Source organism: Camelus dromedarius, chromosome 18, assembly GCF_036321535.1.
Source record: "Camelus dromedarius isolate mCamDro1 chromosome 18, mCamDro1.pat, whole genome shotgun sequence".
NCBI lineage: Eukaryota > Metazoa > Chordata > Mammalia > Artiodactyla > Camelidae > Camelus > Camelus dromedarius.
This window is the reverse complement of record NC_087453.1, coordinates 19897098-19913588: the sequence shown is the minus strand read 5'-3', so window position 1 is coordinate 19913588 and position 16491 is coordinate 19897098. Positions and strand designations below refer to the sequence as shown.

Sequence of the window (16491 nt, the reverse complement as noted above, 5' to 3'; positions counted from 1 at the left end):
GACTCTGGCTCTGACCTCCTAGGAATCCAGCAGGACCTGCCACGGGTCCAGCTCTGACCAACACCGACACGAACTGGGAGGTGAGGGTGTTCAAGGTTGTCTGATCACTGGTCAGAAATTGTGGTTTTTGACCTTGCTCATTCCATTTATTCATCACTAAACTGTCACTGAGGATTCTTCTGGGTGCTGGGGATACAGTTGTGAAAAAGACAGGTCTGGGGGCTGCCCTAGTGGAACCCACAGTCTCCTGATAGGGTGTGAGAAACAGGGCATGAATAAACACACTGCCTGGAGCTGTGACTTCCCAGCCTCAGATTCTCCCTTTGTATCTGAGATGATAACAATACTGCCTCCCTCAAAGTGCTGTTATGAAGATTAAGTCAATTCTTTATTATAATTAAAAAAAAAAAAAGAAAACAACCTGAAGGGCCATCAGCAGGGGAGAAGCTACATCAGGTGTGGTGAGTCCGCACACGCAGGACTGAAACAGGAAGGAGCTTCCTCTCATGTGCGAACAAGGAGAGAGCACCCAGATGTTTTATTACATTTTCATCATGATGCCAGCAATAAAACACACACACAAATAAACTCCTCCACGAGCAGAAGAGCACACGTCAACACACAGAGAAAGCACCAGAGGCCAAACAAGCACATGACGCGGGAGATTAAAGGGATCACCTGGGCCTGGCCCCTAGTTTAGAGCTCTTTAAACCTGAGCCACTTTTAATTATAATTTAGGGAACGATTTCCTTATGTTACCTGTTTTTAAGTTGAATTAGGGTGAGCAGGATGTCTTACTCTTAAAAAGGCTAAATTTAAACATTCCTATTTGTTTATGTCATCCTAGATGACCATTATCCTTCTGCTGGTCACTGACCTGCAGAAGAAAAGGGTTAAAAAGCAAAGAGGGGGAAGAGGATTGTTCTCCTTCCCTCAGTTTCCAGCTCTGAATGTTTCCTTAGGAATTTGCTCTGGGTATTTGAGAGCACGTTGCTCGTGCTATTTCCCAGACAACACAGGTCAACACGCGGATCCTCTCACCACCCTGGGAGGTGGGGTTTTCACCTGCATCGCAGAGAGGGTCAATCACTCGCTGAAGGTTATACAGTGACAGAGTGGAGGGGGATTCTGAACCAACCAACCCACCTCAATCCCTCCTTGTCATTTCCTGGTTACTGACTCTCAGACACAATTATAATTAACAAATGATCTGTGCCACGTGTTGAAAAATACTCGATGGCCCCAGGGGAAAGGGCAGGGACTAAGTCACTGGTTCACCTGCCAGTGTCACTATAATTTACTGAAGATTTGTTGTATTATGGAGCGCAGCACTGACCAACTCAAACAGAGCAGGACTGAAAATCTCCAGGCCAAGACGTTCTCCACATTCAGCACTGGAATCAGCAAGTGATGGGCCTGGCTCTGGACGCCTGTTGCAAATCCATCCTCATCTCGTTCCCAGGGCAGCTCTGATCTGTCTTGCCCAGGGAGGAGAGAATGAGGACCAGGCGACTATAAGGACAGGCACAGCTAGGAGAGCTGGGAAGAGCCAGTGTGGGGCTAAGGACCTCCCTGAATGCCGCACACCTCACTGCAAGCACTGACTATAGGTCAAAGGGAAGCTGCCCTGGCTTGGGCTGTGGGGACATGCAGGGGTTTGCTGGCCACAGAAACCAGGTTCTGGCAGAAGTGGGAGAAGGGCTGGGGACAGAGCTGCCACCCCTGAGCTTAGCCAGTAGGGGTGACTTGGCCCCCAACCTGTCCACCTCCTGGACCCTCTCCCCTTCACCTCTCTGCATCAGGAAGGCCCAGCTCCCACTCCTCATCCCCTATGGCTTTCCCTAACCACTCACGACAGGAAAGGTGATCATTAAGTGAAAAACAGCAAGTCAAAGAACAGTACTTAGAGTAGGATGTCTTTATGTTTGCATATGGACTAAGAGCTGTCTGTAAATGCACAGAAGTCTGCAAAGACAGACCCCAAACTGATCCTCACGATCACATCTGCACTGGGTGGGAAGGGACGCGGCTCAGGGGGGAATATTTACTCTTAATTCCATATGCTTTTATTTTTTTCCCTTTTTTCCCCCAGCAATAATGAATTCATGTATTACTTATATGATTAAAAAATACAATTTAAAGAGATTTTTTTTTAAAGGTAAAGGACAATGCCAAGAATTCAACCTGGTTTTTCTCTATAGCTCAGCCACTAACACTCTCCATCTACTTGGCCTTGAATGCCAATCCCAACCCCATCCTCCTTTTTCCAACAATGCAGTTTCTCCTGCCTTTGATAGCACCTGACAACTTGCAAACATCTCCCATGCTGTTTTCAGAATCCCTTTTCTTATAAAGGCAGCCACAGGGAAAAATGCTGTAACCTGGCAAGTTCCATGGACACTTCATAATCACTGCAACTGTATTCCTGACCCACACTTGACATTCATGACCTGACAACAAGCTGTGGACTATTCCAGTGGAGCTCGCCAAGCTCCCCAGAGGCCCAAGGTAGGCCCATTGTCCTCACATGCCCGTCATCACTTTCAAAGGAAAAGTAAGGGGATTTCAGCAAGGCAGAGAGCCAGAACAATCTTTTGGATTTCTTCACGGTACTAAGTTGCATCCTGCAGATTTCAGTTCACATGGACACATGTAGGAGGCGCTGAGCATTCGCCAACAGTAACTTGTGTGTGTGACAGGCAGAACCGACCCTCAGGCCTGGTCCCACCCAGGCTGCAGGGCCCTCTGTCTCTCTGCTGTTCACAAACTAAGATAAACAGCTGGGCTGGACATTAATTGTCCAGAAATGTCCATGCAGGAAATACCAGACCCATCACTCACTGCAAGAGCCCTAACTCCCTTCTTTCCCAGCAGCTAACCTTGGAGGCAAGAATCTCCCTGGGGACTGTTCACTGGCATCATTGGTCTTTCCAGTGAGCCTTGTTCCCATCCCTTCCATTATGCATAGGAAATGCTGGGCTGTGTCAAATGGCAGTTGAAATGGTGAACGGTACAACTGCTATCATGAGATCTTGACAATTCGGACAGAGCTGACCTGAGAGAACGCAGCACAGTGGACAAGGGAACTTCAGAGAGGTTTGCTAGACCACCTGCAACAGAATCTTTGGAGAGCTTGATTAAAAATACAAATTCCAATCAACATCTCTGGGAGTGAAATTAGAGAAAAAAAAATTTTTTTAACAATCAAAGCCATGCATTTGTGACAGATTTAGCATAAACATTAAAACATTAACAGGAAATCTGCATTTTTAAACAAGCTCCCTGCAGGGATTCTGGAGCTGAGAAGCACTGCTCTATGGCACAGGGGTTGGGGGGTGCTTTCCCTGGGTGGGGCCTGAAGGCCTTGCTGCTACTTATTCTGTAAACCCCTCAGGCTCCTCTCCTGCGACTTCAGCTGCAGTTTGTGCTCCAGGTTTACCCAATGGCTAGAGGCTAGACCAAACTAAGTCTCATCTCTGCCTTTGCTCCTGCTGCCCCCAAGCCAGTTAACTCTCTCCTCCCCTTGCCCCTGCCCTCCACACCCTCACACGGCTCTAGATGCCGCAGCCCAGGCTCAATTACAGAAAGAGCGTGGCCTCAGAAACTGAATTCAGGTCTCCCTGAATTTGATTCTTGGCTCCTCCAATGACCTCGGGCAAAAGACAACCTCTGTGAGCCCTGGATCCCATTTGCACAATAGGGATAACACTGCCTCACAGGCCTGCTGTGAGAATTCACTGCAGCAACATGCCCAATAAATGCTAGCCAAATTCAGTTTTCCCCGCTGCTCTTACTTCCCTACCTTCTCTACCGGACCTTGAGCTACCTGAGGGGAGGAACTGCCCCTCATTCACATCCAAACCCCTATTTTGCAGAACCCAGGGCCCAGGTAGAATGTCTGAGGCTACAAAATGAACCCCTGCCCCTGTGTTGCCCTAGACTCTTACCTGCCCAATGTTGAAGGTCAGTGTGATGGCATAAAAGAAATTGGAGTTGGCACTTCCTGCGTAAATCCAGAGGTGCCACAGGACAGGGAAGAGCAGGGAGCAGACAATAATGATGCAGGCGAGGATAAAGATGTTTCGCAGGACTGCAAAGACAGAGGGTCACAGTTAGCCCAATGCTGACTCTATTTGGGACCTTTTATACTGTGATGGCCCTGCAGGGCAGCGGCCCAGGAAGAGCCTGGTGTAGCTCAAAGGCAGAACCACTCCCCTCACCACCCCTCAGCTCCCCACACACATTAAGAGGCACCAGCCTGCCAAGATGCAAACCTCAGACCCTTGGCAATGACTCCTCATGCCCAAAGCTGGTGGGAGGTGCTGGATTTGGACTCTACCTCCCACTGTGGCCTCAGCTGGCTATAGCTGGCAATGCCTTGAATGCCTCTGGGCACTGCAAGGGGCATTTCAGCAAGACACAGCCCTCGAACCCCCAATCTCGGGGTGCCAAGAGTAACACCTTCTCTCTGCAACCAGGGTGCTGTCTGGCCAAGTGGATCATGGATGGGGAAGGCAGTGTGAACTCATGGAGATCAGAGCCCCTCAGTGTCTCTATAGTGCCACAGCCCTGGGTCTCAGGAACACATTTGCCACTCTTCCTAATTCATGTCTTAGGTCCCCTGCCTTGCTCTTTAAGTGTCCCTGACTCTTCCTTTGATGATTTAAAAGTCTCATTTTGACACCCTCCCTAACATCACCCCCCACCCCCAGAGGGAATGGAGACTCCCACCAGGGAGAAAGCTCTCCCTGAAGCCCCAGGGAGGACCCGATACACAGGGTGGTCTGTGGGCAGGCAGGCTGAGTTCTGCCAGGGGTCGGGGGTGCAGAAGCGGGAGATGGAGGAAGGCAGCCCGACAGCGGGCACAGACTTGGCCTCAGAGAGACCTTGGTTACAATTCCTGCTCTGCCAGTGGATTTCTCTGAGTCTCAGCTTCCCCATGTATAACACAGGACTAAAATGCCTGCTTCATGGGAGGGTTCCAAGAATTAAACAAGGTGTGGAAATCCTGGCACACAAGTATTACTGTGTGTTTTGTATTGCTGCAATGACAAGTTAGCACAAACTTAGTGGCTTAAGCAATATAATTTATTCTCTTACATTTCTGGAGGTCAGAAGTTCACAGGCTAAAGTCAAGGTACCTGCAGGGCTGCGTCCCCCCAGCGGCTCTAGGGGAGAATCCGTGTGCCTGCTTTTGCAGCACGTAGAGGCTCATGACCTCCTTCCATCTTCGGCCAGCAATGTCGGACTAAGTCCTCCTCACATTGTATCATTATGTCCTCCTCTTCTGCCTCCCTCTTCCACTTTACATTTTTAAATACAGATTCAGTTTCTAGAGCAGTTTTAGGTTTACAGGAAAACCGAGTAGAAGGTGCAGGGATTTCCCATATGCCTCCTGCACCTACCTCGTCCACTTTTAAGGGCCCTTTTGATTACACTGGGACCACCTGAGTAATCCTGGATACTTCCCCCATCTGAAGGCTCTTTTGCCACATAAACTGATACAGTCACAGGTTCTGGGAATTATGAGGTGATCATCTTTATTGGGGGGTAAGGAGGGGACATTGTGCCTACCACACTGTGCTTTTTTTTCCCCTTTTAATTCAAAGGGGTTATCTGACAGTAGGATTATATGCTATTTTTGTTTCTTTTTTTATACTTTATTGTATTTTAAAATAAACTAATAAGTATCATTTAAAATTAATTAATTAAAAGAATCCCTTTAAAAAACAAACTTAGCACTTTAAAAAAAACCTTAGGTCTGGTTCCCAGTAGGCGCTTAATGAATAGAAGTTCCCTTCCCCTCTCTGATCCTGACCTTTAGGAAATCTTTTCTCTCAAGTCAGAGTTTCGGGAGATTTAAGAGATTGGGAAACTCCCGAATCTGAAGGCCTCTTGTCTTAGCTGTACAATGACTTGGTTTGAAATGCTCTACTGGGGGTTCATGCATTGGAAGGGGGCCGGGATTACACACAAGGTTCTCAATTCTGGTTGTAAAATGAATACACCTGGGGAGCCCTACCCAGATGCCATAAATTAGCCGATAGGGGTGGGACCCAGCCATCCATATTGGTTTCTAAAAGCTTCCCTGATGATGCAGCCAAGGCTGTGAACTACCGCATTACAGCTGCAGACCCTTACCAAATAAGAGGCCCATACCAGAGATTTCATGGGTCTGTGTCACAGTGAGAATTAGGACAAGGTAGTTCTGAGTTCTTGTTAAAGCTGAATGTTTTCAATTTACGGTCTGTTCTTTATTCAGAAATGATAGGTATTTTGTTGCTAGTTGTTGTTAAAAAAAAAAAAAGTCCTTTCTCTTATGAAATGGGGACGTAGTTGACTGTTTAATGTCTTCAGCAAAATAAAAAGTTGGCAACTCTGTCACCAGAATTTTTTGAAATGTTAGTGGTCCATGAAATCCCACAATGTGGAAACACTGGCCTGAAGGGCTTGCAAGGTCCTCTTTTCTGAGCTGAAATTTCCACGATTCTGGGTTTTCAAAGTCAAGAGGTAAAAGCCCTGACAAGCCTTTCTGAGATCTCTTGGAAGTCTCATTCTTGCTCCCAGAAACAGAGGTCTGGGAAAAGAGATGTGTGTACTGAGAAGAAGTAGTAGTAGTATTAAACAATGTTACAACTGCAAGAAAGGAAAACAAATTATTTACTGGACCTCCACTCAAATATCACTATTTATATTTCTCAGTGGTTCTTTTTGAGCCTCTGGAAATTATTTTGCTGAAAAGAATATACACTATTCCTAAAATAAAACTCCTGTGGCCTGACAGCCCAGCTGGGTCTTTGTTCCATGCCTCCAGCCACTCTGGATTTCAGACTGGGTGATAGGAAGACCAAGTGCACACATGCAGGGAGGCTCACATGCAGCTTCTGGTGCAACCACAAAGGGCTGCAAAGATACATTCCCATGTGCCTAGAGGAACGTCACCAGTGCCCATTTGGCTTCTGGCCTGTGGTGACCTTTGCAGGACAGGGGAGCTGTTACTCACTCTTGCTAGCTGATAGGTCAGAGGATTACAGCTACATGCCAGAGCAGATGGAACCAGGGGCCTGGGGCACAGGACGGCTTGTTCCAGGCCCCGGAGGTGTCGAAGATGTCACAGATAACCAGGGCCTGATGAGACGTAAGGGTTCACCCTTCATCAGATGTGCTAGGCCAGATGGGATCAGATTTCCCACCATGTTCACTGGGTGACTTTCTCCAATCTCTGGTTCCACCACTGACAGACGAAACTTCAGGCAAGTCACTCCCTTTCTGAGCCTCAGGCATTCAGAAATAAAATTCCACTGGAAGAATCCAGTCCCATCGGGAGGGGCACAGAGGGGATTTAGGGACTTCAAAGGTCGTGGTGATGTTTCTTTTCTTAAACTAGGTGCTGGGTACATGGGAATTTATTATGTTATTATTTTTTATAACTTATATGTATTTTAAAATCAGTATTCTTTTATCTTTATAAAATAGTTAATAAAAACAAAATAAAACACAGACACAAGATCCAGCCTTTTGGTAACTGCTCTTTGAGCTGGACCACTGCAGGCTGCCACCGGCTCTGCCAGCAGGCTGTTCCCTAACACCGCATTGTATGTCTGTATGACTCATCCTGGCCCCAAGGTCCGCAGAGTCCCAGCATCTGGGGCCAGCACTCAGGAAGGGGCCCACGTGCCTCTTCTCCCCACTGAGCACAACAGAAAAACAAAACGGAGAAGGTGCAAGCAGGCATGCCAGCACTGGTAACCAGTGTTGAAACTGTACTCTTAACCACATTAAAGGTCTGAATATACTCAACCTGGGTGTAAAGACTTCGCAAAGTCTTCACTCATAGGTCCATAGGACCAGGCTGAAGACACTCCTAGCTGCTCGTAATGACTCACAGCTGCAATGCCCCAAACAGACACTCCAAGCACGGGTACTCTCTGCCCCAGGAGCTGGGCCTCGAGGGGTGGTGGCCAACACTCTCTGCAGGACCTTCAGACAAGCTGAACTTGCCCAGCCAGACAGCAACAGTATCTATTAGATCCAGGTTTCCAGACACCCCATCCTTATTTTTTGTGCCTCCTCATCCCAGAGGGCATAAAAAAGCTTATTCCAAGTTTTGAAAAACATGTTTATTTCAATGACTCTGAATGACTCTGGCTACCAAGCCTGAAGCTTTGATCATGAAACTATGTAGGAGACCTCCCCGTAATTATTACCACTAATAATAACTGCAGTGCTGTTTACATGTATTCTTTCTCAAACTTGAAATACCCATGGGAGATATTCTCCCCATCTGACAGGTGAAAAAATGGGAGGCTCAGAAAGGTTAAATAATTTGCTAGTAATGGGAAAGCCAAGATCCAGACTCAGGCTCCAGACTGTGTTCAACAATATGAGATGAAAGATATTACCCAAGGGAGATGCCCTGTGTGGGACAGAGAGTCAAAAACTATTCCATTTTGGAATAACGATCAACATCTCCAAGACTTACCCTGTCACAAACTGGGGTATATTCACATGTTTTGTGACATGGTGACTTGTCACTGGGCACTCTGCCAAGCTGACTCTGAGCCTGCTGGACTGAGTGATTCTTGTCTGTGCCATGAGGATTTCACAGGCAAAAGATGCCACCTCCTGCTTCCAGTTAGGTGGATGGGTTATCACCTCACTGGGCATCACCTGCAGGAGCAGCCCAGCTTGTTTACCTTCACTCAGAGGCCCACTCCTACAGGCAGGCTTCTTTCCAGCAGTTGGTCAGTTTTGCTTCCTTGTTGACACCCAGCAGCCCCAAAACAACACAGACTCACTTCCTCTGAAGCCTGCCCTCCCCAAGTTCACTCTTGACCCCTTGCTGTGCACCCAATGTAGGGAAGGAAAGTTCACCAGCTCCCTTCCCTGTTTAGAGAATCAAGTGATGCTGGGCCACTGACACTGCCTCTTCATTAGGGAGGTTTAATAAGCCCATACGCAAACATTTGCTGAGTTGTCCTGTGTGTCAGGTTTGATTCTGGATCCTGGACAGAGGCAAGTGAGTTATTGGCCTATCCTCAGGGAGCTCACAAACACTGAAAAGAACCCACACAGAAGGCAAAGAGCCCGACTGAGGGAAACACTAGGAAATACTAGAAAGCACAACTGGATCACCGCTAGGCCGTCTTCTGAGGAAGGGATGGTTAGAGCTTAAAGGGGTCTTCCCAGCAGGTGGGAAGTCTAGTGTTGCTCATCTGTCTTCTCTGGACCTTTCGGTATAGCACTGGGAAATGGCTCAAAGCCAAAGTCTAGTGTTATACTGTCCGACATGACAGCCACTAGCCACCTGTGGCTTCTTTAGTTTAAATTAAAAGTTCAGTTTCTCAGCTAGTGGCTACTCTCTTAGACTGTGCAGACACAGGGCATTTCTGTCATCACAGAAAGCCCTACTGGCCAGTGCTGGCTGGAGGCTCACAGATCTGGATTCCAGTGCTAGCCTTTCTACCTACCAGTCATGTGACCTTAAATACGTGTTTCTACCTTCCTGTACCTCAGTTTTCTCATCTGTAAAATGGGGACACTTTCCTCAAAGTCTGGTGTGAAGATAAAAGGAGCTAATGCATGTAATGCTCTTAGAACCATGGTGGCCAGGTACACAGTAAGTGTTCAGTACATGCTAGTTATTTTATTATTATCAGTAACCTGTAGCACCGAGGAGGCAGATCGTGTGCCTCCTGTCACCACCTCTCTCTTGGTGCTGCTAGCTCATCAGGTGCCCAGCAAATGCCTATCAATCCCTCTTTCCCTGCTGATTCATCCAGGGGGTTAGAGGTGGGAGTACTCACATCTGTAGAGATGGTTCCACACGGGGAAGAACGCCATGTAGAGGGCCACATCCCCCACTGTCGGGTAGGACTTGAAGATGGAGATGATGGCAATCTGGATGAACATGAAGAAGACAGGGTGCTCCCTGGGGGAAGGCAGGGCAGAGGAAGATCAATCAGGGACCAGCCCCACTCCACAGACTCTTGACCCTATCCCTCAAACCCAAAAATACTCTCCAGGGGTCTTCAGGCAGGGCTGGCTCTGCCACCCACAAGACATGGGGCCAGGCCAAGCAGCAGAGCAGAAAACTGAGGGGACCCCGAGAGGCCCAGAGGTGGTGGAGAGCCCAGCAAACACTTAGAGAAACAGCCCACAGAGACATTTCCCATCAACCCCCACCCCCCCACCAGCTCTGGGCCTTCTCCCAGGAGCCACCGAGGAAGAAAACAAATGAAGTCAGCATCCTTTATTACTGGGCTTAAATGACGGCTTGTCAGAGTAATCAGCAACCGCCCTTGCCAGAGGCCCCTGACACTGCACCCAGGGCAGGAAGTGCTTCCTTGCTAATGCTTTTTTCTCTGACAACAGGGTCAGTGGGGCCGATAGACTTTTAGCTATGATGAGCTCCGCTCCAGATAGAGAACCGAGAGCTGTAGGAAGCATCTCTCTCAGCTCTTAAGGGCTGGAATTAGAGTTCTTGTAACCTTAAACTAGTAACAATGGCTACCATTTCTGAATCCTCACTCTATGCTACGTTCTGTCCTGGGCCCTTTCCTTGTATCATCGCATGTGATCCTCACTACACTTCAACTGCCCCTCGAGGTAGGCAATGCTGTCACTGCACTTTGCAGATGAGGAAGTCAGGTTCAGAGAAGGTGAGAGAATTCGTAAGAGATGGAGCTGTCTGTCTCCAGAACTCCTAGCACCACCAGCACTGTTCTGAGTGCCCAGCAGCATCACAGCTCTGACCCGGGAGGGTGAGACAGCTCAACCTCAGTGCTCCTCCAAGAGCTGACCAAGTGCTGAAGGGAAGCCACCAGGAAGAAGCCAGGTCTGCCCCTCCTCCATTCAGCTACACCTGAATGACATGCATGTGGCCTACTTCTGCATAGGACATGGATGCCCAGCTCATGAAGGTTTTCTTCAGGTTAATGGCATTCTTGTCTTACAGGTCAAAGGTCAGGGTGACTCAATGGGTATAAATCTGAGGTGTGGAGACAAACGCATTCACACCCAAATATTAGACAGCAAATGGCTCAGAAACTGAGCTTGGCAGAGTCACACAGTCCTGTAGCCTCTAAGCAGGGTCTGTCTATCTTGGCGAGCATCTTCCTAAAGACAATCTGTATCATTGGCTTTGGACTTTTTAGGTAGCTGGTAACAGCTACGACATTCCTATGAAAAGGCCAGGGACAAAGTAGTGCCAAAAAACGTGGAGACCAGAACCTCCTGCAACACTGCCTGGGGAGAGCGGAGCTGAAGGGCTTGTTCTCACGAAGCTGGCACTGCAGGGGCTGGAGAGATAGTGGAACATCATATTCAGGTACAAGAGGGCAGCCATGGGGGAGGTCAGGTATCCTTATATCTTCTGCCCCCTGAGGCCCTGGTTGTGGGGGAAGGGGAGAGGGGATGGTGTCACAAGATGGTGGTGCTACTGTCTACCGAGGGGTCATCTGTGGACTTTCACATGCAGACAATAGAAGCTGCTGGAGAGCTGGCTACACCGAACGAGGAAAGATGCTCCAGGCTCCCTGCTTCTCAGCCCAGTGGCTGGGCCTGACCAGAACAAGAGCAGGAAATGTGGACCAGACAGCTGGAGAACTTGGCTGGGTAGGCTGCTAGAATTCTGGAGCTCGCCAGGTCAAGGAAGAATGGTTTTCTGTCAGATGCCAGGCCCAGGCTATGTCATGGGAAGGAAATATCAGCTCTGAGCTTTCACAGAATGGGAACCATGTGCACTGGTTCACTGGCCATGGAGAATGGCAGGAAGGTTGGAGCAGAAAACTCAAGCTCCTGAAATCTAAATCAAAACTCTTCCAGCTTCTCTGGACCACCCAGGCATATCTGTGCCTATCGGTGCCTGTTTTCTCCTCTCTGAAGCTGGGATAATAGAACCATTTCCAGGAGCTAGTACAAGTGATCTCTCTCAGGAGCCTGGCACTGTGCAGGGGACTGAGCATAGATTCTGCAGTCAAACAAACCTGGGTCTGAATCAGCTCCACTGCTCACAGGCTGTGTGACTCTGAGAAAATCGTTCCACCTCTCTGAATGTCAATTTCCTCAAGTATAAAATGGAAATGATAATAACATAGTGCCTATCTCCAAGAGTTCCTTGGAAGGGTTAGGTATGAATACATCTCAGAAAGCCTAGAAAGGTGTCTGAGGTGGAGCCAGGCTCAACACATCCTAGCTCTCTTAGACTGCAGAAGGGAGCTCCACAGACAACTCTTTTGAGGGAAATTGATCAGAAGATCAAACAGAGCTGCAGGTGGCCAGCCTCCCAACTAACACATCCTGAGTCACTCTGGGCAAAGTGTCACTGAGATGCTGACGGAGGACACCCAACAAGGACACCTCCCCCACCCCAACCCTCGCTCTTGTCTAAAACAGTGAGTGAGCTCAGCAGCAACATGGGCTCAAGCACCCCAAAGTGAGGCCAGGAGTAATATCAGTGCTCCAGAGCACCCTCCCTGCAGCTGCACTCGTGTGTGACTCTATTGCTGGGTACCACTGGCACCCAAGACGACTGAGGGCAGGGTTCCCTGGGCAGAAAGGGCATAAATCTGATGGCAGATGCTCCCAGTCTGAAAAGCCCCTGTGAAGCCACAAATGGCTCTGTGGAGAAAAAAGCAGCAGTCCCACCACTTACTTTAGCTTTATGGCCAAGGGGATGGTGTAGAAGAAGACGTTGATCTGAAACACACATACAAAGAAAAGGCTGAAGTGCTCAAACATCTCTGCAAAGAAGTACCAGAAGAGACCAATGTTTGGAGTGAGATCTGGAACAGAAAGTCTGGAACGAAGAAAACAAAGGAAGAGCAAAAAAAAGCGAAGTTATAAATGGTCTGCTTTGACCTGGTTTTCTCCTGAAGGCTTTGGTCACTGCTGGGCAGTCAAAGGTGACTGTCCCCACAAAGAACAGGATATGAGGGGCTCTCCAGGAGCCTGGATACAGGTAATTAACAAAATAATGGGTGGAGACACAGAGAATAATAACCCATAAAAAATATTACCTGAGCCAAACTCTGGCATACATCAAAGATCTGAAACAAGGCAGGGATTCACGCTAGAAATCAAAACACTAGCCCCTCTTTTACTGCCCAAGATATATATGTTTAAAATCAGAATTGTACTATAGCAAAAGAGGAATGGGTTTGAAATAAACAATACCTATTTTGGGCATTCTAAAGACTTGTCTAGAAGAACAAGCTCAAAGATCCTGTTCCTCCTCATTCTTGCTCCGCATGCCCATAGCAGGAGCCAGCAGACTGAGTGCCTGACACTGCAGTGAGACCTCCAGGGGCCTGACGAACCACTGCCAGGTTCTGGCTAGGATCCCAGACCTTACTTGAGAAGTAAGGGTTTAGCGGGAAAACTTTCTGTCTCGTATATCAAATAAAGATTGGATGCAATTCTGGCTTGTCTAAAACTTTACATTAAATTTTTTTATTTTAAAAAATATGGGGTTGAAACTGATGCCAATTCACAATTTTAAAAGTACAACCACTGAAGCATGGAAAGGGAGAGAGAGGCAATGGTTCATGGGCAGATTTTACTGACGAAGGACTCCGCCCAGGGCGAGTCAGCTTCCTGCTGTAACTACATTTCCTTTTCCGTGAAATGAGGTAAAGAACACAATCTGTGGACCAGCAGAACACTAGGAAAAGCTTTTCGTCAGGCATTACAAACTTTTATCCGAGGCAGAGCATGATAAGCTGAGGGTTACTAAATCATTGGTAGGCTCAGCCAAGATTCCACACAAATAAGCAGCCCAGAATCCCAAAGAGGAGGTTGCCACAGATTCCCTGCCATCCTGGCAGGTTTAAGTGTGTCTGTCTCTCACTGGGCTGTTAGTTCCTCAAGGCTTTGGCAGCGACTCCCCTCCTCAGCACACCACAGGGAGAACATCTGGAAATGTCTGCAGAATTCATCCTGCAAACCCATTTTGATTTTCTCTAAAAGCTTGACGTAGGAAAGGTGGCTCTATTTTAAACCTGTTGGAGATCCTCTTGTAGTAGAGGAACACATCCATTCCCGCCTGGGATTGAATCAAAACCTTCCAGTCAGAGGCTGGTAGTTGCTTTGGATGTTCCCAGACGGTGTTATTTAATTGCACTAGATTAAGGTGTGCTCTAGACCAACAGTTCTCAAAATGTGTTCCCTGGACCAGCAGCATCAGCATCACCTGAAAACTCGTTAAAAATGCAAATTCTTGGTTCCTACCCCGAGACTTAGTTAATCAGAACCTCTGCAGGTGGGGCCCAGCAATCTGGGTGTCCAAGAATTGTGGATGATTCTGATGCACACTATGGTCTGAGGCCACTGCTCTAGATGCTGCCTGTGCTTGCTCTCCCTCTGCCTCATTTCAGATAGAGCTGTGAAGACTACATCAGCTTCCAAAGTTTTCTAATGAAGTCATTACTTACATGAAGCCATAGACTGCAGGGATGAAATCCCAGGAGCTGAGAAGGAAGAAGGAGAGGCAAACGATTACCACCAGGCTTCCTGCGTACATCATGGCATACTCGCAAAAGAAGATCCAGAAGGCTTTGCTCTTCACTTTCACAGGTATGTACTGCCGCTAGGAGAGAAGGCAGAATCGTACATTTAAGGATCTCAAGGACAAAGAGCAGTTATCAGACTAAACTTTAAGAATCCTCCTGCAAAACACAGGATACAGAAAAGTTGAAAATCAATGAGCTGAAAAAATACACTAGGTAAACACTAATCAAAAGAAAATTAGTTTGTTTATTGCTACCAGGTAAAGTAGACTTTAAAAAGCATTGCAGAGATAAAGATGTTCCATCGTGATAAAAGATTCAGTAGAAAGAGGTAACAGTTCTAAAGGTTCTAAATTTGTATATACCTAATAACATAGTATCAAAATTTATAAAACAAACATGTGCAGAGCTGCAAAGGAAAAATACACAAATCCATCATCAGTGGCTAACTGGTAGATCAATCAAGTAGAAATACGAAGAGCACACTTAATGAACTTGTTCACATAAGATCTTAAAAAAACAAATATACTTATATAAAACAGTGCACCTGGAAAATCTGCATTCATTTAAAGCATTTGGGGGCATTTATAAAAGCTGACTATATAGCTGAACCAGGCCATAAAGCAGTATCAATAAACTTTAAGGAATCTGTATCATACAGATCCTATTCTCTGGCCGTAATGCAATTAGCCAACATCTGTAATAAAAATACAACCTGAATATTTTAAGCCCACCTTTGAGACCTACTGCTTAAAAAAAAGGTTTCTTTCAAAATATACTGCCCATCAACAATGCACCTGGTCACCCAAGAATTCTGGAGACGTATGGTGAGATTAACGTTGTTTTTCATACCTAACAAAACACTCATTTTGCATCCCATGGATCAAGGTGTCATTTCAACTTTCAAGTCTTACTATTTAAGAAATACATTTTGTAAGCCCATAGCTGCCATAGACAGCAATGTCTCTGATGGATCTGGGCAAAGTGAATCGAAAACCTGAAAAGGATTTACCAATCTAGATGCCATTAAGAACATTGGTGATTTATGGGAAGAGGTCAAAATATCACCATTAAGGAATCTGGAAGAAGTTGATTCCAACCCTCATGGATGCTTCTGAAGGCTTCAAGTTTTCAGTGGAGAAAGTAACTGCAGATGTGGTAGAACTAATAAGAGAACTAGAATTAGAAGTGGAGCCTGAAGATGGGACTGAATTGCTGCAATCTCATGATAAAACTTGAACAGATGAAGAGTTGTTTCTTACGGATAAGCAAAGAAAATGGTTTCTTGAGATGGAATCTACTCCTGGTGAAGATGCTGTGAAAACTGTTGAAATGACAACAAAAGATTTAGAATATTACATAAACTTAGTTGATAAAGCAGTGTTTGAGAGGACTGACTTCAGTTTTGAAAGAAGTTCTACCACGGGTAAAATGCTATCAAACAGCACTGCATGCTACATAGTAATTGTTGTGAAAGTAGGAGTCCATTGATGTTTGTTGGCAAACTTCATTGTTGTCTCATTTTAAGAAATTGCCACAGCTACTGCAAACTTCAGCAACTCCAACCCTGATCAGTCAGCAGCCATCAACATCGAGGCAAGACCCTCCATCAGCAAAAAGATTATGACTCACTAAAGGCTCAGAAGGTGGCTAGCATTTGTCAGCAATAAAGGATTTTTAAATTAGGAGATGCACATTTTTTTAGACATAATGCTATCATACCTCTTAAAAGACTACCATATAAACATAGTTTTTAGATGCAATGGGAAACCAAAAAATTTGTGTGACTTGCTATACTGTGATATTTGCTTTATTGCAGTGATCTGAAACTGAGCCTGAAATATCTAAGTAATCGAGAAGCCAGAAGCTCTTAGAAATGACTGATGAGACTGATGAATCTCATTAGATAAGACAGATCAAAGAAAAGAGAGAATAAACAGTATTAGGGATATGAAAGGAGACATAACTCTATGGCTGCATCAGG

General features: G+C 46.6%; 1 protein-coding gene across 1 annotated transcript in view; it reads right to left on the bottom strand.

Moving 5' to 3' along the window:
- The window catches only part of PIGU (phosphatidylinositol glycan anchor biosynthesis class U), a 79197-nt gene that overhangs the window by 7327 nt on the left and 55379 nt on the right, over positions 1 to 16491 (bottom strand). The window contains exons 8-11 of the mRNA XM_031433957.2: positions 14433 to 14587; positions 12656 to 12799; positions 9807 to 9931; positions 3948 to 4090 (exon numbers count right to left, since the gene is read on the bottom strand). Of these exons, the coding sequence (XP_031289817.1) occupies positions 3948 to 4090; positions 9807 to 9931; positions 12656 to 12799; positions 14433 to 14587 (567 nt within the window). The remainder of the gene's footprint in view (positions 1 to 3947; positions 4091 to 9806; positions 9932 to 12655; positions 12800 to 14432; positions 14588 to 16491) is intronic.